General features: G+C 37.2%; 1 protein-coding gene across 1 annotated transcript in view; it reads right to left on the minus strand.

The window, feature by feature from the left end:
* Positions 1 to 22461, minus strand: part of LOC134651069 (uncharacterized) — a 68761-nt gene that overhangs the window by 1968 nt on the left and 44332 nt on the right. The window contains exons 3-6 of the mRNA XM_063506056.1: positions 5897 to 6050; positions 5138 to 5323; positions 1381 to 1604; positions 687 to 903 (exon numbers count right to left, since the gene is read on the minus strand). Of these exons, the coding sequence (XP_063362126.1) occupies positions 687 to 903; positions 1381 to 1604; positions 5138 to 5323; positions 5897 to 6050 (781 nt within the window). The remainder of the gene's footprint in view (positions 1 to 686; positions 904 to 1380; positions 1605 to 5137; positions 5324 to 5896; positions 6051 to 22461) is intronic.

Below are 22461 nucleotides of genomic sequence, written 5' to 3' on the forward strand. Positions count from 1 at the left end.
TCACGCATCGATGCTCTAATTTAGTTAACATTGTCAATTCCCACATGATGTTCATGTTTGTTCAGCAATTGCAGAAAAACAAAAGAACATCTCGGTTCGAATTATACTTTTTTTTAATGTCAATGAATAAACCTTAGCGGCCAGTAACGAAAGAAATTTTAGAAGAGGTTGTAAGATATCAATACCGAGAATATTATGAACGCCCCTCGTATACTGTTTTGTTTAGGAATAGGGTCGTGTGTATAGCATGTACCTATAATTGTAATGTATAGTAAATAAGGCGTAAACTCTCTCGATTTCAAAAGATCCAAGTAGACATTATAGTAGATAAATAAATTGAGGTAAACATTTTTTTTTTATATTTTCTCAACTTGCGGTAAGAGTATCACTTCATCGGGTAATATGTATATTAATAAAGTTTAGGCAGGCAGGCAGGCGAGGCAGGTAGCGCGGCGAGCAGCTAGCGATCTGGTAGGCGACGTAAATTAGGCTATTTACTGTAAATTAGCTAATAAGTGAACCTGATTCCATTCAATGGCTACCGTTATTTTAAATGAAAATACCAAGAGCGCTTTGTGTGGCGGTTATCGAGGGCTACATGTACCTACCTGCGGTGCAGGCACCCACATCTCGTACACGTTTGTCACCACCAACTACAACAGCCGTAAGTAAATCTAGTTTCTCACCTCCCACCGCAAGTAAAAGAAAGCGTTCCTAAAAATGAACGCCGAGGGCGCCTTCGCCGGCGTATTGTATGAGGCCCGCAGCGCAGTGAGTAGTGCAGGCAGCGTGCGCTCGCGCCGCGGCAGCACCGCCTCGTCCACGTCGATCACCAGCAGCCAGCCCGCCGTGGACATGGAGCGGTACAGGCAGTCGTTAAACGCTGCGAATTGACCCTCCGTCCTGGAAATACAAAGGAATAATAGCGTACATTCGTACAACTTTGCATGTGGCCTAAGAGTATTGAGCTACAAACAATAGGGTACAAATTTCGTTGCCAAAAAAAGTAGTTGTTAAGACAAAACTGTGATTTCATAACATGCCGATTTACTTGTGTTGTCGACACGCAATATTCACGCTTCGAGGGCTAGTGGAATGGCTTAAATCCGACAAGTATGTATGTATGTGGGCAAATTCGGCTTGTATTGAAGTCAAGTGATCCTATCTCTGCCTATCAACTTTGTGAATATCAACGCACTACTAACAACGATGAAGCTTATGTCACATTATAGGATGCGAACCTATTACTAGCTAATAATATATTCGTGTATTTTAACTTATCACCTATGTAGGAACCTAGTCTTTAACAGAAGGCCATGATGTCACGAACCTCAGCATTGATGAAACGACTGAAGAGGAACATGATATGTTTTGTAATACCTTATCTCTACTTTAGAAACAATTGGCAGTTTCCACTGTAACAGCGTGACGAGACCCTCTCGCCGGTACTGTTCTAACAGGCACGCTACGGGGGCGCTCAGTGAGCCGTTGTACATGTAGAAGTGGCTCGCCCCCAGTAGACGGTTCAGCTCGAACCACTCCACCAGCCAGTCGTCCCTGGCGTAGGAGTAGTGGAATGGTTTTACACAGACGTGTAGGTTTTCCTGGAAAAACAGAATCGTCATTGCAATATTATGGCTTTATGGTTAAACTGTAGTGTCCGACCGAAACATGTTTTTTTGCCGAAACCGAAACCGAAACCGAATGTTCGGCTTTGGCTCTAGTTTCGGCCGAAACCGAAACCGAAACCGAAACTTTTGAAGACTTGTTAAAATCGTTGAAAAAATGTCATAAAACCGCCGTCACAAAACTCATATTAAGGGGCTGTGAACACCCAATGTCCTTGAAATATATTACTTAAGGGGCTCCGCCACGCCAATGACCTTCGATCTGAATCCCTTAGTTTTCTTATGTTTTTTGTAGCTTATCATATAACAGCAACGGCTTTAAGCAATATAGTATTCCATATTTACTTAAAAGTTAATTAAATTGTCTTCGAGATATTTGGCATCAAAGTTGAACAATTTAAAGCCAAAAAACTGGTTTTCTGGCCATAACTTTTGTGTTAATTCGTTTAAAATTAAAACCCTAGACACTTTTTAAGACACGTCAAAGATGAACCCAAATATGTATATCACAGCAATCTAGATACGAAAAAAGTGTTCTTTTAGACAATGTTTAAAAAAATCATAAAATAGTATCAATTTCTTTCAAAATCCCGTAGACAATAATGGAGATAAAGATTGAAGAACCGATAGCCGTTTGTCTTATAAAAAATCTATCTGTAGTGCAAAAGTAGGAGATACGATTCAAAACTTGTCAAAAATCGATGAAAACCGCAGGTAGCCCCTTTTAAGAAAAACTATTTGATTTAGTAAAGCAAAAAATATATTTATACCTATGTTAATATTTATTATATTTTAAGACCGTGGCCGGCGTGGCCGCACTCGATACATGATTGAACGACATCGGCTCGATAGAAAATAATTGTAAAGACTGGTCTTAAAATCACCATTAAACGGTTCTAATGTCTTTATTTCTTGACTTATGTGTCTGAAATTAAAATCAATTTGTCGAAACATTTACTTATACCTAAACCGCTAACGAGTAATATTACACAAATAATCCACATTTATTTTTATTTCAATAGTTTTCTTATTATTCCCTTGAGCGCTGGTGGCCTAGCGGTGAGTAAGAGCGTGCGACTTTCAATCCAAAGGTCGCATTAGTGGAACTGTGTTTAATAATAAACTGATTAATTTCTGTATACATAAATCAGTATATGTATTAATATTGTTGTCCTACTTGTTCCACAACGTTTGGTCTTTGTCACATAGTTTAGTTTCATAGAACGAAGTACCATTGCGTATGTTTCGGCCCGGCCGAAAGGTTCGGCCGTTATTTGGCCGAAACCGAAACTACGGCCGAAACATGATTTTTTGGCCGAAACTGGCCGAAACCGAAACCGAAACCGAACCTTCGGTCGGACACTAGGTTAAAGTACTAAAAAGCAATATTAATTCACTGATTAGGGGCAGTTTGGCACCATTCGTACACTTTTTAGATTAAGATTTTTAAAAATGTTGGTTTTAAAGGGAGACTATTCCTTCGGCCATTATGACATAGCAGATACCTTTCGCTACTTATTAAAAAAATTAGAAGTGAGTAAATTTTACAACAAAAGAGCAAATTCAATTTTAGTAGAAGTTGTCAAATGCCCGAATCTACCCCTCAAAAGGGGCAGGTTCGTACATAGGTCGGGGAACATTCAGACAGTGCGGGGTAGCTTAGTACATGTTAAATAAAACAGCAAAATAAATATCAAAAATATTTTAATTGCCGTTTTAACATTAATAGAATTGGATTTTCTTTTGTACTCAGTGTATGTTTCTGTATATGCTTCAATACTTCTACAAATATTTCAGAATTGATCCAACCAGTTCTATTTGTAGTCCCAAGACTACCTTCTGGAGCTCCTTCCATAAAGTGGTCTTTATAATGTACTCGAGGAAACACAAACAGTGGAGGAATGGTGTTTCCACTCGCTGAGATAATGCCGCCAAATGTAACCAGCTCACCTCTTTCTGCGGAGACTATTTGTCCGACTTGCCTTTGTGTCTTTGCAGCTAACACTTTCGGAGTATCTAAAACAGTCGATATACCAGACTCATCGAAATTAAATATACGATCTGCAGTAAACCTGTGTCTTTCATATACAGTTTTCAAATTATCGAAAAACTCATTTACAACTGTTTTGTTGAAACCAAAAGCTCTGGCAGCACTTGTGTTTTCCGGTTTTCTTAAACTTAAACGATTATTTCTCTTTCGAAATCCATGGATCCAGTCAATACCTGCCAATCCAGTTTCATCCCATTTAGGTGGATATTTTCGTTTCAATGCTTTGGCATACTGATATGCCAGTGCTCTGACTTGGAGTAGTGTGAGCCCGAAATGCATTTTCGAACTTTCTTCAATGTATTCAATCAACTCTGACTCTTGATCGTTAGAAAAAACTTGGTAACTTGTGAATTTAGACTGATATGTATGGTTCGGGCCAACCTCATCACTTTTGTTCTTTATTTTCTTTACTCGACTTTCCAAAGTTGAAGCTTTAACATTGTGTTTATCCGCTGCCTTTCTATACGACAATTTTCCTTCTAAAACATCTTTTATTGCCTGTACCATATCATTTTCATTTACTGTTGTACATCTTGTGTTTTTTTTCTTATAATTCCGCACCATTTTTGCAAATTTTCTGAAATAAAAAAAAAACTTGTTACTAGGGGTACATTCGTACAGTCATGATTACGAGTGAGGGTACATTCGTACGCGTATGAACGTGCCCCAGATGTAGGCGTACGAACCTTCCCCGAAGGTCAAAAATAAAATATTTTACCTATACAGAAAGCATGCAGATAAATACGCAAAATGTGTACTTTATTATGAATATGATAGTAATTACTTACCGTTGGATAATAAACTTATGGAATTTGACACTTCACTTAAGCACGGAACATCCGAGAACATCGATAAATAAATTACTTTGGGTGCGTGAAAACACATAACGTCCTCTCGTGTCGCTCGCGGTGGCCGCACTGACGGCTAACTTCGTGTGATACAGGTCGCTACCGGCACCTACTCACACACACAAAGCCGCACAGATACGGTTGTCCTAGTACGCTGTAGTAGTGACTGTACGTAGGTTCCCCGTGTACGAATGGTGCCAAACTGCCCCTATCTTCTAATTACATATTTAAATTATTATGTATTAATGGGGTCCATGCCGCAGGCCGAACTGTTGGACGGGGCATTTCTTTTATGATTGGGTCTTTTATAGGTTTTTTTGTAATTTAGTATTAGTTTTTAGTTTTAATTTAGTTTTATTTTATAGATAAGTTAGTTTATTTAATTTTTTTTTTATAGTAAACTTAATTTATTTCAAAGATGAGATGTTAGGATACTATAGGTAATGTATTAAGAAAATAAGTTTATTTTAAAGCTTAAAAGGAGAGTAATACTTGGTGATATAAATATCCGATAGTTAGTGCTTTATCCCCAGCAGTGGCATGACATACGTTATTCTTTTTTTAAATGGCCATAATTGGTATAGACTGTAGTAGTTAATAATTAAGTTTACCTCTATGCCACTCTTGGGCGTGGTGTCGAGTACTGGCAGCAGGTTAGTAGGTGCGTTATGCGTGTGCGCGCTAGCCATCACCGCCACTGCCGCACCAACAGTCTCCTGCGGTTTGACACCAGTGTCCTTCAGGCTACATAGCACGTACGTCGCACTATACTTGAGGTTCCAATTTTCGCGTATAGGCTGAAATATGAGAGAACGGTCGTATTGTTTCGGATCGTAGATAGAAAAGTATACTAACTTAAAGTGTCATTCTTTGGAACTTGCTAACTATGTAAACAAAAGTCACTAGTAAATTCATATTTTTTGACAGTTTCAATATGGCGGTTTGTTTACATAATTAGCAAGTTCCATAGAATGACACTTTAGATTGACCCATTAGACCCATCCTCCTGTACTTATCCTTTTCCCGTTGAACCTTTTACCTATAGGTATATGTATTTTTGTTAAGGCCGTGAAATACAAAAACTCTAACTTAAATCAACCTTCAATTCATCTTAGTTCTCTAGTAACCATTTATTTTGTATGCTGCTTTAATGCCCTGAGAGTAACCGTTCGGTTGTCGAGCAGTAACAGGTGGCAGGGCCACGTTGTCTGCGCAACGTGTTCACCCGTGCCGTTCCCAACTGTCTGTCACTTCAAAGTAAGTAGGTAGTCTAACATACATTGACTCGGACATGCAACGCTGTATTGTGTGTCCTGTTTGTCGCGGTCACCCACACCGAGTCTACCATGGGTTAGAAGCCTGCTTCATACCTTAACTCTAGCCTTGACAGTAATCGTGCGGTTGTCCAGAAGCCACAAGCGACAGACCACAGTGTCTGCTCCGCGTGTCTTGGTCGCCGCTATGATCCGCACCGCGCCCACCGTCCGTCGCTCCATATATGCGGAGTATACGAAGAATTTGAACCTGGAATTAAGAAATGTTTATGAGAACTAGTTTTTTTTTATTTTAGAATTTACAGTTGAAACTTTTACCTACTATTTATATTATGTAAAACAATGGTATTCTCATATTATTGTTATTTAAATTAGAACATCTTTTGTAACTATAAAATTACTGACGTTAATCACAAAAAAATTGTTCCACTTATAGTTCTGTTATAACTCCGTATAGGTCAAGTCATAATATATACGCTCGTAATATTTATGAATAAATGTTTAATCTTATTATTACAGTTTTTGTGACTCCTTGGTGAGTAAATAACACTACTTAATTAGGTGGGTGCAATTAAAATTAAACATTCTTTAATTAATACCGTTTATACGTAAAGTTAATATTTTGATATTCAGTAAACAAAATAGTGACCGACCTTAACCTATATTCAACTGTGGAAATCTAGGTCTTCCTCCATTGTAGCTAAATTTAGAATCATGTTTGTTTTAATAACAATACGGCACGGGTTTGTTATTCAATTTTTTGATACAAAAATAAATCCAGATGCGAAAATTCATTTCTTTTTGTACGGTCTAGCTTTTATATCGAAACAAATCAAACATTTTATACAATTTTATAATATATATGTATATAAATATAATTTCTATTGGACAGATGGAATACCACCCTTAGACAAGTATTACCGTAAGTATAGGGTGTCACCATAAATCAGAGCAAGGAACGTGTAATGAAGGATAATTTATCGAGAAACACCACAGATCGAGTAGCAGGGACAGCGGACACTTAAGCAGCTCCCAAGGAAACCCTTTTACAACTGCTATCCTTGCACGATTAAGGGATTCTAATTTATTCCTGACTTTGCGAAATCATAGAAAGACTATGTTATTTAAACAAGTTAACCGAGCGATAAAAACCAAGAAATGTGCACACAAGTAACAAAATTTAGGTACGTGTAAAATAAAGATAATACTATAACTAAAACTTTTAAGTTATAAATTAGATCGCTTGATTTCGTCACTCGAAAATCGGTGGACAACGGCGAAATGCTAATTAAGGTTCCGTAGCCAAATGGCAGAAAACGGAACCCTTATGGATTCGTCATGTCTGTCTGTCTGTCTGTCCGTCTGTCCATCTGTCTGTCCGTCCGTAGGTCACAGCCACTTTTTTCCGAAACTATAAGAACTATACTGTTGAAACTTGGTAAGTAGATGTATTCTGTGAACCGTGAACCGCATTAAGATTCTCACACAAAAATAGAAAAAAAAACAATAAATTTTGGGGGTTCCCCATACTTAGAACTGAAATAAAAAAAAATGCTTTCATCAAACCCATACGTGTGGGGTATATGGATAGGTCTTCAAAAATGATATTGAGGTTTCTAATAAAAAAAAAATCTAAACTGAATAGTTGCGCGAGAGACACTTCCAAAGTGGTAAAATGTGTCCCCCCCCCCCCCCCCCTGTAACTTCTAAAATAAGGGAATGATAAAACTAAAAAAAATATATGATGTGATGTAAAATGTATGATGCAAACTTCCACCGAAAATTGGTTTGAACGAGATCTAGTAAGTAGTTTTTTTTTTAATACGTCATAAATCCCCTAAATACGGAACCCTTCATGGGCGAGCCCGACTCGCACTTGGCCGCTTTTTGTTTTTGAAATACGAGCGATATAAATTGGGAATCTAGTGGTAGTGACCACTCCTTTCAATTCTATTAATAGAATTTAAATGCCTAGTAGTGGAGATATTACTGAACGAAATAGGTATACACGAAATTAAGGCCCTGTAGTATTTTAATAATAATAAGACAGAATAGTCGTAGGTATCATTTTTAGTCGAATTTACGTTTAAAAATCCACGAAAAACAAAATAATATGCCATAATACTACGTAGGTATACTCTCTTCAATCAGAAATTTCTAAATACCTCAACAAACCACCCCTTTCCGCAGGCAATTCTTCTTTTTCTATTTAGATAAAATATTTTTCCTGGTGGGTTAGTCTCGGTTATTAAGAGCAGCAGACTGAAAAATCTCATTTTGTTATGTGCTAAGCCGCGGAGGCTCGCATTAGAGAAATATGAAAGGACCGGTCCACGTAATAAGGGGTTTCCTCTGCCCCTAGTTACGCTAGGCTAGAGCGCGTCGGAAAATACATACGGTACATAATTTTATGCTCTTTTCGATTAGCTAATATAACTGCAAATATTTTAATGCCTGCGTTATAAATCCTCAAAACTGGGGTATTATAACACTGGTGATAACATAGGTAATTTGTAGGTTGCTATCTTGCACGGCTTAATAAGACCCGTGTTTTCAGTCATGTAGTTATATGTAAGTATTCTTTTCATACAAATTATCCGGAGTTTCTTTTCAGTATCTAGCTTGTTGATATATGGCGTTTATCGAATTCGGTTAGCGGCTAGTCAGATAATTTAATATTCTTACCTAAATACTACTTTCCAACATCAAAAATGTATTGTATTTTAAGTTTTATAATAAGTACATGTAGTTTAGTTCGTCTTTTCATGTCCCAATAATAAAATACTATGTATTGAACATTATGGACGATATTTCTGTTTAAATACCGTTAGGTAAAGTAAATATTTTGATATTCAGTAACAAACATAATAGTGACCGACCTTAACCTATATTTAACTGTGGAAATCTAGGCCTTCCTCCATTGTAGCTAAAATTAGAATCATGTTTGTTTTAATAACAATACGGCTTCTTCAATTTTGTGTTTCACTCGGGGGCAAATTTTGTTTAACCCTCGTGCTTTGAAACCCTCGCAACGCTAAAGATTCCATTTTTTGTACCATTCATTTCAATTTTATAATCTTTTGCTAGCTCGGGTATCAATATTAGCACGACCGGTTAAATAGGTAAGGTTTATTTGGGTAATTCCGGAAATCATTGTAAAATCACTCATATTCCGTTGTAGTAAAAGTCAGCTTTCGGAATTATCCGCCACTTTCGTTTATTCGGAAATACCCGAATGCACCTTAACAACTTTGCCCCCTTGTAAAACAAATAACTATTAGCTCTGTGGGTGACTGGTCAATGAAGCTGCAACAGCAACGTTGATGCAGTCGCCATTCAAATAAAGTTATGGTTAATGATGATACAAAACAATTAAATAGGTACAATAATCAGACTGAAACATTATTAATAATCTCATTTAATTATTTTATGCAAAAAGCGCTGGTGGCCTAGCGGTAAGAGCGTGCGACTTGCAATCCGGAGGTTGCGGGTTCGAACCCCGGCTCGTACCAATGAGTTTTTCGGAACTTATGTACGAAATATCATTTGATTTTACCAGTCGCTTCTCGGTGAAGGAAAACATCGTGAGGAAACCGGACTAATCCCAATACGGGCCTAGTTTACCTTCTGGGTTGGAAGGTCAGATGGCAGTCGCTTTCGTAAAAACTAGTGCCCACGCCAATTACTGGGATTAGTTGCCAAGCGGACCCCAGGCTCCCATGAGCCGTGGCAAATTGCCGGGACAACGCGAGGAAGATGATGATTTAATTATTTTATGCAAAAGATTGCCAGTAGCCAGTAGATACAATCTATGTACTCGTATTATTAACAATTTACGTCGAAATGAGCGTGAAATAATTCGGCAACGCTATTATTAAAATTAGAGATGCCACGAATATTCGGCAACTATTCGGTATTCGGCCTATTCGGCCACTTTGCCGAATATTCGGTATTCAGCTGAATGTTGCCTACTATTCGGCCGAATACCAAATATCTGTTGCACCTACTTAAAAAGAAAAATTTCACAATAAAAATAACCAAAAACTATGTAGGTATATTTAGAATGTGTTCTTGGAAAGTTGTTAAATACGAAGACCCTTTTTTGAGCATTTGTTGATTAAAAAACATTTTATTTTTATCATGAGTCTGTTTTGTTTGACTCTATTCATTAATGCTGTTCAACAAAAATACATCTTAGCTAACGTCATCTAACGTTGAGCTTTGTTAGCGATCAGTTTTCAAAATAATTGTGACTCAAAATGTTCGCATGACATGCCGAATATTCGGTATTCGGCCGAGAGAAGGCCGAATATTCGGTATTCGGTATTCGGCCAAAACCACTATTCGGGGCATCTCTAATTAAAATAGCCGCTTGAACGTTCCAGAGCCCGCATGTCAAAGCGGAATTAATTTTGCATTTGCGAATTTGTGCCGGCCGGTTGTTTCAAAACAAAGCCGAGCTTTGAATTCAATCTCAGCTCACTGCACCGGCCACTCAAGAGAATTATATTTTTCGAAAACTTATTTAATTGCAGTGCCTAACTTACTAAAATAACCAAAACATACAAAAATTTAACACTTTATTAAATAAATAAATTAACAGGTGACTGTACATTAAAAAACCGGCCAAGTGCGAGTCGGACTCGCGCATGGAGGGTTCCGCACCATCAAAAAAAAACAAGCAAAAACACGGTCACCCATCCAAGTACTGACCCCGCCCGACGTTGCTTAACTTTGGTCAAAAATCACGTTTGTTGTATGGGTGCCCCACTTAAATCTTTATTTTATTCTGTTTTTAGTATTTGTTGTATCACGGTTCGTGAGATACAGCCTGGTGACAGACGGACGGACGGACAGCGGAGTCTTAGTAATAGGGTCCCGTTTTTACCCTTTGGATACGGACCCTAAAAAGAAATAAACTAAGTTAACTAAATAAAAATAAATTAAAACTAAATAAAACTACATTAAAACTAAAAACTAATACTAAATAAAATTAAAATAAATCTAATAAATTGGACCCCTCTGGCATGGTGCCGAGGACGCTGGCAGCATTTCCCCGCTGTATTGCGAGGCTAATACGCTGCGCGAGAAAGCTGCCAGCTCTTCGGTCACCAGGTAGGTCGATTAGTCTTTTCGCCAGGTCTTTGAAAAGTTGTAAGGCACTAGGACCCCACGGGCCAAGGGTCTCACTCAACCCCAAATGGCATAAAAATATACTCGGGGCCGAGACCCCTGTACTTATGCATTTTATTTAAGCTTTTCGGCCGCTTTAGCCGCCGCACCTGCAAATCCCGCCTGCATTTGTGCGGGTACAGTGGTGACTGGTCAGGTGCCTATTGCTTCATTTTATAAATTATTCTTCTTTACTAAATATAATAACTAAAAAGCGGCCAAGTGCGAGTCGGACTGTCCGGTGGCCGGCTGCATTAAACAAACCTGATAAAAAAATAGAATATGAGCGTTTTCCAAAAAAAGTGTACATTTCATTCATGTCTTCAAAATATTGACTTCTTGGGCTCATTTTACTCAGAATCATTTGTACATTCACGCCTCATACTTGAAAAAGTGTGTCCCAAAATTTTGTATGAAATTTTTTTTCCAGTGCGTCACGTTTATACAAATAAAAAAAAATTCATACAAGAATGTGACGATCAGGAAAGGAAATTTTTGGACACATTTTTTTATGTATGAGGCGTGAATGTACAAATGATTCTGAGTAAAATGAGCCCAAGAAGTCAATATTTTGAAGACATGAATGAAATGTACACTTTTTTGAAAAACGCTCATATACCGTAAAATGGGGTGAGTAGGCGCAAAACTGACATTCAAACCTCGATAACATTTTATTTTTACATATGCAAACTGAATGGTGTATATAATAAGTGTTCCGGACGTTTGTATTTTAGTTTTTATTTTATTTTGGGTAGTTCCATTTCATAACTTTGACGATAAACAGGAAAACCCACCTCACCCCGTAGTCAACTCCGATACGAATACGAGGGTATTTGGGGTGAGTTGGGTTTTCATACAAAGGTGATTTTGGAAGATTGTTTGATCGATTTTTTTTTATTATGAGTATTAGTATAGCTCCATTTTAAATTGGAATACATAATTTTTGTAGCAGTAGCCTTAAAAATCCATCTCACCCCCCTTTCAACCCTTCTCTCCCCATTCATAACCCAACTCTCCCCGCGAATCCTACTCACCCCATTTTACGGTACCTACCCTGTGGAGGTACCTGACATTTAGTAGCTTCCAACGCACTTGGTCGGCCTAGGCTTAACCTGGCAGATTTTGTACAAAGGGCAAAAAAGTTGGACAAAAATTCATCAAAAAAAACCTCATCGAAAAATAGAATGAAACTTGTACTGACTTGACTTGTTTTTTGCCATTTGGCTACGGAACCCTCAAAATCGAATTAGCCTGACAGTGTCTGATAAATGACGAAGCAAAGCTCAAGCCAATTTCGTCCCAATATTTGATGTAATATTAAATGAAGGAAAATGACGGTTACAGTTTTGTGCAGATTCCCCTATATTTTGCGCAATATTGTAACGGGCTTGTGCACTTAGATTAAATCTATTGAGTAGTTTAATAGGTAGGCATATACCATGAAACTACATTCAACAGGAAATGTAATCTAATAGCTCACAATGACAACATCCTTCGCCGGAACTAGGAACAGGCGGTTGATGCCGACTTGATGGATGGGTTTCCGCAATTGCATTATACATCCATACCAGCGCCTTTTCTGTACCTACTCCCTCTTCTCGAATAAACTGAACGAAGAATAAAAACGAAATTGGAATTTACGGGATTTGTGTGCAGATTCGAAACTCGAAAACATTTTTTGCTCATATAACGGAACAGGGTCGTCTGTCCCCACATTTCAGTTGGCTCAGGGCAAGCATGCGTCCGTTGTCAACCCCAGGCGGTTCATTCTTTTATCAAAAAAATACAAAATTACGGCCCAATTCGAACAATGCTTATAAGATATGTGCGGAGAAAGATGCTAACTTAACTTTTGTAACTTGAATGTTTTAAAAAGTAACTATGAATGTGACCTTACAAAATAAATAGTCAAGAAAACGAAATCTGCTAAGCCCCCTCCACACTCGTGCGTGAATCTGTCTGGAGGGGGCTCTACATGTGAACATTGTGAACCAGATTTGTGTGAAAACTGTTTTGATGTTTAAATAAATGATGATATGATGTATGGAGCAAGATTTAGATTATCTCTCCATCTGCAAAACTATAAATTTCCACAGAACATTCATGGGGTCCAAATCATCTGTACGCAGTCTTCTGATGTATTTTAATTATAAATCATAAATTTATAATGTTTTTAATTAAAAGTTGACTCTCCGAGATATCAGCTACAAAAGTTTACTTAATAATCAAAATACCTACTAACAAATGAGATATTATTTATAAACCTGCGGGCTCAGCACGGTCGCATTTTTATCGTTTATCACCATGATAAACGATAACTAGTGGCTCTGTGTAGACCTCGCGAGCAGAGCTTAAAACTGAATAAATGTATGGCAAAAATATTTATTAAAATATAGGTATAGTACATGTAATATCAACAAAAAAACCGGTCAAGTGCGAGTCGGACTCGCGCACGGAGGGTTCCGTTCCGCACCATCAACAAAAAATAGAGCAAAACAAGCAAAAAAAACGGTCACCCATCCAAGTACTGACCCCGCCCGACGTTGCTTAACTTCGGTCAAAAATCACGTTTGTTGTATGGGAGCCCCACTTAAATCTTTATTTTATTCTGTTTTTAGTATTTGTTGTTATAGCGGCAACAGAAATACATCATCTGTGAAAATTTCAACTGTCTAGCTATCACGGTTCGTGAGATACAGCCTGGTGACAGACGGACGGACGGACGGACGGACGGACGGACAGCGGAGTCTTAGTAATAGGGTCCCGTTTTTACCCTTTGGGTACGGAACCCTAAAAATTAAAAACTACATAAAGCTACAAACAAAAATTAAACGAATACGCTTAACCCGCACTTGATAAAAAAGCGGCCAAGTGCGAGTCGGACTCGCCCATGAAGGGTATTTAGGCGATTTATGACGTATAAAAAAAAACTACTTACTAGATCTCGTTCAAACCAATTTTCGGTGGAAGTTTACATGGTAATGTACATCATATATTTTTTTTAGTTTTATCATTCCCTTATTTTAGAAGTTACAGGGGGGGGGACACACATTTTACCACTTTGGAAGTGTCTCTCGCGCAAACTATTCAGTTTAGAAAAAAATGATATTAGAAACCTCAATATCATTTTTGAAGACCTATCCATAGATACCCCACACATATGTATAACCCATATGGGTTTGATGAAAAAAAAATTTTTGAGTTTCAGTTCGAAGTATGGGGAACCCCAAAAATTTATTGTTTTTTTTCTATTTTTGTATGAAAATCTTAATGCGGTTCACAGAATACATCTACTTACCGAGTTTCAACAGTATAGTTCTTATAGTTTCGGAGAAAAGTGGCTGTGACATACGGACGGACAGACAGACGGACAGACGGACAGACGGACAGACAGACAGACAGACAGACATGACGAATCTATAAGGGTTCCGTTTTTTGCCATTTGGCTACGGAACCCTAATAAAAAATACGTAATTTTTCATTTTTTCAAAATAAAAAAATAAAATAAAAAACAACTATACGAAATTTAAGTATAAAAAAAATACAAAAAGTTATGTAGCAGTATACAATTACTGGGGATGGAACCAGGGACCTCCTGATGCAAACAAAAAAAGCGAACGTTTGCAAAATACGCCATTATAGTTCTTACTAAAGCTGACAAAATTTAGCTACTCAAGTAAAAACTAAATATCTAAATACCGCCAAAACCAGCGATACAAATTTTCTGAATTTTTGGCCATTTAATATATAAACATATCTCAAAAAGAAAAAAACCTTTATGATACCGATACGACCATTTGTTTAGGCGGGAGCTATCACGACTCCGCCATTTTGAAAAATTTCCAAAAACCGGATCGACAAAAAAAAATTATTTACCTAGTCATAGAATTCGGTCACAAAATTTCATGAAAATCGGTTAAGAATTGCGACCTGTAGAGGAGAACATCCGGACATACAAAAGCAAAATCCCCGAGTCAAAACGTAGACCTTCGCTACGCTTCGGTCAAAAATGCGACCGTGCTACTAGGGCTCAAGTTTATATTATTACAATGCTTAGAAATAAAGCAAATATGTACGAAAGAAGTATTATTTGTTAGTAAAATATAATAAGATTTTTAAACCCGTCTTTCCGTGACCACAGCTGGTGCAACTCAGCTGAAACGTCGGAATTCAAGATAAAAACAATTAAATTATATTGCGGTAAACCCGTTTGTGTAATTAAATATGTGTACAAAACGCGAGAGTTTAAAGTGTTATAAGATTTTTAAAGTCAGCATGATACTAATATATCGTAAGTAAGTGATCTATCGTGGACATGTTTAGGCCAATACCTAAACTACATAAAGTGTTACAGATCGAATGTCATTTAGAGCTATGCATTTTCAATTCGAATTCAACTTCATTCAGCTATTTCAATTACTGCTTATAGAACTCGGCTCCTAAATACTTTTAGGCGAAAGTTTTAATATAAGATATTAAATTGATCCCTCTCTATTCCAAATGTTATCAAAAACGTGTGTAGCATATAGTGAAGAGTTCTAAATTAGTTTCAGGTGTTCCGAACGAGTTCCAGTTCCAGCTTCTAACCGACGTGCCTGGAACTGCAAACAAGCCTCATTTCCCTTCCACATATAAATCATGACGGATCTGCCCTAGTCATTTCCTATTCAGTACGCAGACAATGCGGACGACACGACAATCTGGAGCGGTATACGACATTTTTAACAGCCTCTTTTTAAAACTACACTGATGGCAAAGAAGTATAAAGCTGAAAACGTATCACCTAGTGGTAAGTGGTTTCGTGGCGTAAGGATGTATGGAACTCGACTTGTGTCACATGCACCGGCAAAAACAACCATTTTAAATTAGATCCGAAAGTAACTCAATCTGTCGGTCTGTCTAGTTACCTCTTCACGCCTTAACGCCGCTGAACCGATTTAGATGAAATTTGGTATGGAGATAGATTGAGGAACCCCCGAGGGATTGGGTTGGAGGGCCCGGGGAAGGAGAGGATAGTTTTTATCACACAGACGAAGTATCTAATAGTATCTCAATAGTCCTTAGCAGACAAATTGTGAAAAGTTGCGATATATGTAACAGGGAATGTACGGTAAAAGTAGGTTTTGAAATGCGTGAACTCATATAAATGTAAAAACAACGGGTAGCAATTTACATACGACACAACATTAGCAATATCACGGCTGTCATAATACAAACTCAAATACATGACCTATGTTTTACACCGTGCGAATGTTTTATTTTAACTTAGTAATAATATTGTTGCGGACTCCTGAAAAACAAATTATCCCATTAACCAGCACTTAACAAACATAGCTTCTAATAACTACTTTAGCCATTAACCTAATTCGGGCGATATACAAGCAAAACGAAACGAAATCTGAGCTCATGTATAAAGGTAATTATTACTTATGTATTTTAATAAATGAACCAACTACAGTCTACAATCAATCAAAATATTATAGGGCGAGAAATTATAATTATGTAAAATACATACTTAAGTCGCGTTCGTATGAATTGCAAATTTGTTTTTGAACACGAATAAATTGTCGTAATTAAAAGCGATCAAATACATACTGCCGTATTCGAACTTCAAGATATTCACAAGAGACGACACGTACTAGATCCATTCTAGATACCTACGTTATAGTTTAGATTTCAACTAGTTCTCTTTTGCAGTGCAATTCGGGCAACCAATGCCACTTTTACGGTAGATCGTGTTAGATATCTATTAGATGTGAATTAGATCTCTAAGTAATATCTTGTGGAAATCGTTCAAGAGTATCTCCAGAATCGCGGAAATGTCAAATTTGACAGGTTAGATCTTAAACATATCGTTATCGTATCTTGGCGATGTCTAAAAGATATCTAATAGATGTCTATTACAAAATCCGAATCGGGCCCATAGGTGGTTGGTCTTTTCATCTTTGACATTTTCATAATTCTCTTTGGTACGCTTACGCTCACACGCTCTTTGATAATAGATAATATTGTGTGAAGTGGTTATTTTTCAATCCGTAATTGGGTATTGGGTATACGAATGAGCGGTTCGTTTCACGTTCCTTCCAAGTTGAGAAAGTATTTACTATAAAAATATTTTTACACAATTTGATTTACAATAAGTATTATTAACTATAACTATGGCCCTTCGTTTGACTTTTTTGATTATTACCTATAATTTAGGAGCGAAAAACTAATTCCATGCAACATTTAAAAAGCTCCTAATACTAACCCAATTGAAAAATCGAAATAAAAATAAATAAAAGCGGCATAGCTGTTATTATACATCATATTGTATAAAAAAAATCTATAAATTTAATATTCAGAGATCGTCCACTTTCCTCTTAATTAGGGCCCGAAAAACTAAGGCATTTGAAGCCAATCATAATATACGATCGATAAAAACTGCCTCATCTTGTAAAGTTCAATATATTTAATATAGTTACTTATATATTATTTCAGCTTTCGTTTAGCAAAGGTTGTTGCAGAGCTTGTATTTCCGTAGATTAACTTGCAAAATAGGCAAAGCTTCCATAACTACCTCTAGTCCAGCAATCTGGGTCGCATGATATCGGGAAGGCTCTGTCAATATTAAATAGTGCCACTGCCCCAACAGTTCGGCGCTGCACTATATATTCGTAGCTAGGGTTTACATTGCTTAATTTTTCAACAGGACCGAATCCTTGTCATAATAATCATTTGTTATGTTCACTCGTGCAGTGTGGGTTGAGCCCAGTTGAGCCCATGTATTCCCGAGGCGGGCGGGCGGTTAAATACGGCACCTCGTGAAGAAAGGAAAAACACCAAAAATACCTCTTCTTTATGTCGTTGTAAATATATCAATATTGGACTCATATGAGTAAAATCATGTTACGGTACTTCTACCTAGACACTTAGATTTTGAGCTAAAATTTTACACCGCATGTTTTTTCTCTGTGTGCAAAGATCGCGAGGTTCACCTGCGTCGTGCAACTCTTGCAAAGTAAAAACAAATTCGATCACGACACTCTGTGTGTTCCCACCTGTGTGTGATCCCCTTTATTCAAAGGCATAAAATAGAGGATTGTATAGGTAGTTATTTAGTAAGTAAGCATCATTAAGTAATCCGCGGTAGCGCGCTCGTGACTCGGGGGATACAAGTGCTTACTTTATGATAATGGCTCCGGATTGGAGGAGTATCGGCAACTAAATGAATTTTTAAATTTTAGAGACTATGTACATATAAGCATATTCTTTAATACTTATTTCATGTCACTATACAGGATATTATAGCCAAGGGCTTTTTCCCCGCGTCTAGGGTCTATTGACCTGAGTATATGGTTTTAATTTCAACTCGATACCTCCCTCCACGCGTTCCCGAGATAAAGGGTCTTAACAGACAGACGGACGGACCGACGGACAACAAAGTGATCCTATAAGGGTCCCGTTTTTTTCCTTTTGAGGTACGGAGCCATAAAAATATCAACTTGATAAAAAACCGTATTTGCGCTGAATGCACTAGACATCAAACATTTTTTATAATCTAACTTTTTGCTCATAAGTTGAGTGCTATTTAAGTGGTCACTCCTAGCTTAATCTTCTTTATAGCACATTCTCGTACGAGCCACGGTAAATTGATATTGATTGGATTAAGTTCACAACCAACCTTACCATTGTTCGTGGCCTTAGGTACTCGGTATTTTCTGCTGGAGCTGCTACTTATTCAACTCGTCAGCGAATTGAATATATGGTAAAGAAAAATAAAAAGATTTATCGAAATCGTTCCGATGGATTCCATAAACCAATAAATACCGATTAAAGTTATCTCCACGAGTGCCAGCCCTAAATCATTCATTTATGCGCAAACTGCGAATTGAAAAATAAAATATCGTCCGTTATCAAGGGAAGATACCTATCAATCTGAGGCTGACAAGGCAAATTCGCGGAATGAAATACCGCGCAGCGCGAACTTTGTACGACGATATTAATTCCGAGCCAAGTAGAATTTCTCGTCAGCGGCTAACATAAGCAAAGCCTTCATTAGGAAGTTTAATTCACATGAATTCCGAGACACTAATTAAATTCCTTCACATCTGGCCGACATAAGTACGACATGTGCCTATTTAGGTACGAGTGTAGGCAAACATTTGTACGTAGCTGTGGTTTATTTTCAATAAATATTCATTTTTATAAAAAATAAATTAACGCGCTCTCTGATGAGGAAGTAAACGTAACTCATATGTTGCTCAATATATCGTAAAGAACTATCCATTTAATTACTTATTAAATGTTAAGAAAGAAGGAAACTGTCGAGAACAAAATTTAGAAATAGAAGTTTTGGTACCTATATCTAAGTCTATCTCTTAAGTATTATCTATTAACGTTAGCCAGCGAAGTCTTCCGGTAATGAATACAAAATGCAGCTATTCTAGTCTACCACGAACCACGATATCGTTCAATACATTTTTAATTTCAAGAAAGAACATTCCAAGGATCCAAAGGGCAATTTATTAATTTATTAATATTAATTTATACTACAGAATTTAATTGCAGCTTTCCGGTCTGTTATTTATTGACTGGTGTGGGAATAGGACTAGTGGAAAAACCTTTTTTAGGTTTTCGTGCAGTTTACTATTCTTATAAGGTTTTATTTTGAAAATATTGAATATGAAATGCAGGCTGTCGTAGAAATTATAATATCTATTAGGAATTGCACGCAACCCAAGCAGGAGTAGGTAAACTACTTATAGTATTTCTGTCGGGGTAAGCATTCTGCAACTTGAGTTTGTCTGCCTTATTTACTATAAATAGTGAGTAACTCTAATAGCAATAGCATACGATAAACATATCCGTTGTATGTTATTTAACTTTTTTGATTTATTTAAAGAAAATCGATAAAGACCGTTGTGTAGGTACTACGTCTTTTGGCTGGCATAATTGTGGTGATAAGACAGTATAGGTACTCGGATAATAAGCTTATTATTTACCTTCACGATGCCACAAATAAGTTTATAGGTATGGAATGACACTCACCCTGGGACGGTGAGATTTCTCACGATTCCGTGCAAAGCACGTATTAGAAACCCACAATACCCGGCACGCTTCAGCCTTGCGTGGGGACTTGATGGTTCTTATTGCATTTAAGTAGAACGTATTATTAACTTCAGCCGTCTTTCAGGCTTTTAACTTACGCCTTGCCTTCGAGTACTAATAAAAAAACAGGATTGTTAGATTGAAACTGGAATTGAAATGCAAGTCGTACAAGTATGATGATCAAAATAAAAGCATTAAAGCATTAAAGAATTAAACCTCAGAGATTGAGAATCGCTTTAAGTTTTATGACTAAGAGAAGTTCTGCGCCGAATAGGGAAAGGACTCGTACTTATCCGAACCGTTAAACAGGGGATAGGCGTCTTCCTACAAGGAAGGCACCACTTGGTTTTATTTTTTCAAACGTGGCTATATTTCAGAATGGTTTATTTTTATATATATTTTAAGGATACTTGTATATATTTATTTACCTGTTACAAGAAATAAACACGGGACGCACACCACACTGCGGTTTGGTTTTCTCACGATGCCGTGCAAAGCACGTAGCGGCAGCGGCACTCTACAACGCGACGCGATTTGCCCTCGCGGGACTTGATGGCTTCTTAGTGCATTAAAGTAGAATAGAGCATTATTAACCGTGTGTGCCGCGGCCGCTGCTAGAAACCATCGCGAGCCAATGATTTATAACTCAAGATAGGTTATAGGTGTTCCAAAATTGAAGCGCTTACCTTGTGACAAATTGGACAAGTTGCCTTTAGTCGCGGCTGGACAAGCGAGAAATGTGCACGTGCTAACGAGCTCCCACACACCGAAAAAGAAAGAGACGACCTTATGTTTAACAACGAGTGTGACAAAGATGGACGGAATGAGAAAATGAATCCAAAATAACAGATTTCTTCGTAGGCACAGAAATAAATATGGAAGTATTTTTTGTGCTCCTCAAGTATGAGTATAACCTATCTATGGTTATATAATATCATTGTCGCGAGCGCGGAATTCTGACCGAAGGGTGTGGTGTTTCGGCGGTTCCGTGGGAACCTGCCAAATCCTACACCGGAACAGGCGACACAACAGAAAACCATCGTGTCGCCGAAATAAAATATTTTTTAGCTTGTAAGATTTTTATTATTGTATGTATGTTAGTTTGTAAGGTATATATGGGCTTTAGTTGCCTGATGATAATAAATGATATTTGATATTTGATTTGATTTGATTAACGCTAATGACATTTAATTCTGGCTCGTACAATTATTTTAACAACGTCTAATGTCAGTAAAAATTAGGGCTAATAGAAATTTAAAGGTATATGTATTTAGAAAGAAAAAGTTATTTAATTAAGTTTACATCCGCTTTATTACATAACTTGCATTTTATTAACCCACCTGTTTAGAATGATCCGATCAAAAAAAAAACATGAAACTGTTTTTTCTACTCCTAAAAGGTCGTAACTTTTGTTTGACAAACAAAATATCTATCTCATATATCTATCTATCTAATCTAATCTATCTATCTAATACCTTTAAACGAGCAATTCTTGTTTATTTACTTATATGTATATATTTCGGGGATCTCGGAAACGGCTCTAACAATTTCGATGAAATTTATTATATGGGGGTTTTCCGGTGCGAAAATCCATCTAGCTAGGTCTTATTTCTGGGAAAACGCGCATTTTTGAGCTTTTATATGTTTTCCAAGCAAAGCTCGGTCTCCCAGATATTGTGTATAATATAATACACAATACACATACCTAGCCCTTTGTTCTTTAAATCCTGTATAAGCATAGTTGGTGTGTGGTTGAGTACGGCTGCACTAGTGGTGAATTGATATGCATTACGCCGTCGCCTGCAGGCTCGCTGTGAATTTATACCCCGTTCGGAATCCCGCTACACGCTATTAACGCATAAAGCAGATTAAACGATTCAATTTGTTTTGTACCAATTTGAATCCGGAAATGCGGCGCGCGGATTTACAAAAAATGTAGGTATCCCTTGGGTACACAATTTCAAGCCCAAGTTTTTATTAAAAGCATTTAATTTAGAAACTTATTTACTTGAAGTATCTGTTTGCCTTTTTTTTCTTTTTTTATACTTAGTAAACACTGTTATATAAATAAGTATAACAATTTATGGTAGGTACAGAATCTATTTCTGGCGAAGGATGCACAGTATCCTTTTTCTTACCTGACCTTGATTAAATTGTACCTACCTATAGTTGTGCCGTTCTCGAGAACGTTCTCTGTTTTGTATGGAGAACGTTCTCGCTCGAGAATATTCCCCATAGTACAATTTGTACTGTAATAACCTTAACCTCTGATTTTGAATTTTATGTTCAAATTGCTTAAACTTAAATCCCGAACGAAACCGGTTACTAATGTTATTATTTTATATGTGTAATATATTGTTACTTAGGTACATGAACGTCTACAGAAGTCAGTAATACAA

This window comes from Cydia amplana, chromosome 9 (genome assembly GCF_948474715.1).
Source record: "Cydia amplana chromosome 9, ilCydAmpl1.1, whole genome shotgun sequence".
In the NCBI taxonomy this organism is placed as follows: Eukaryota; Metazoa; Arthropoda; class Insecta; order Lepidoptera; family Tortricidae; genus Cydia; species Cydia amplana.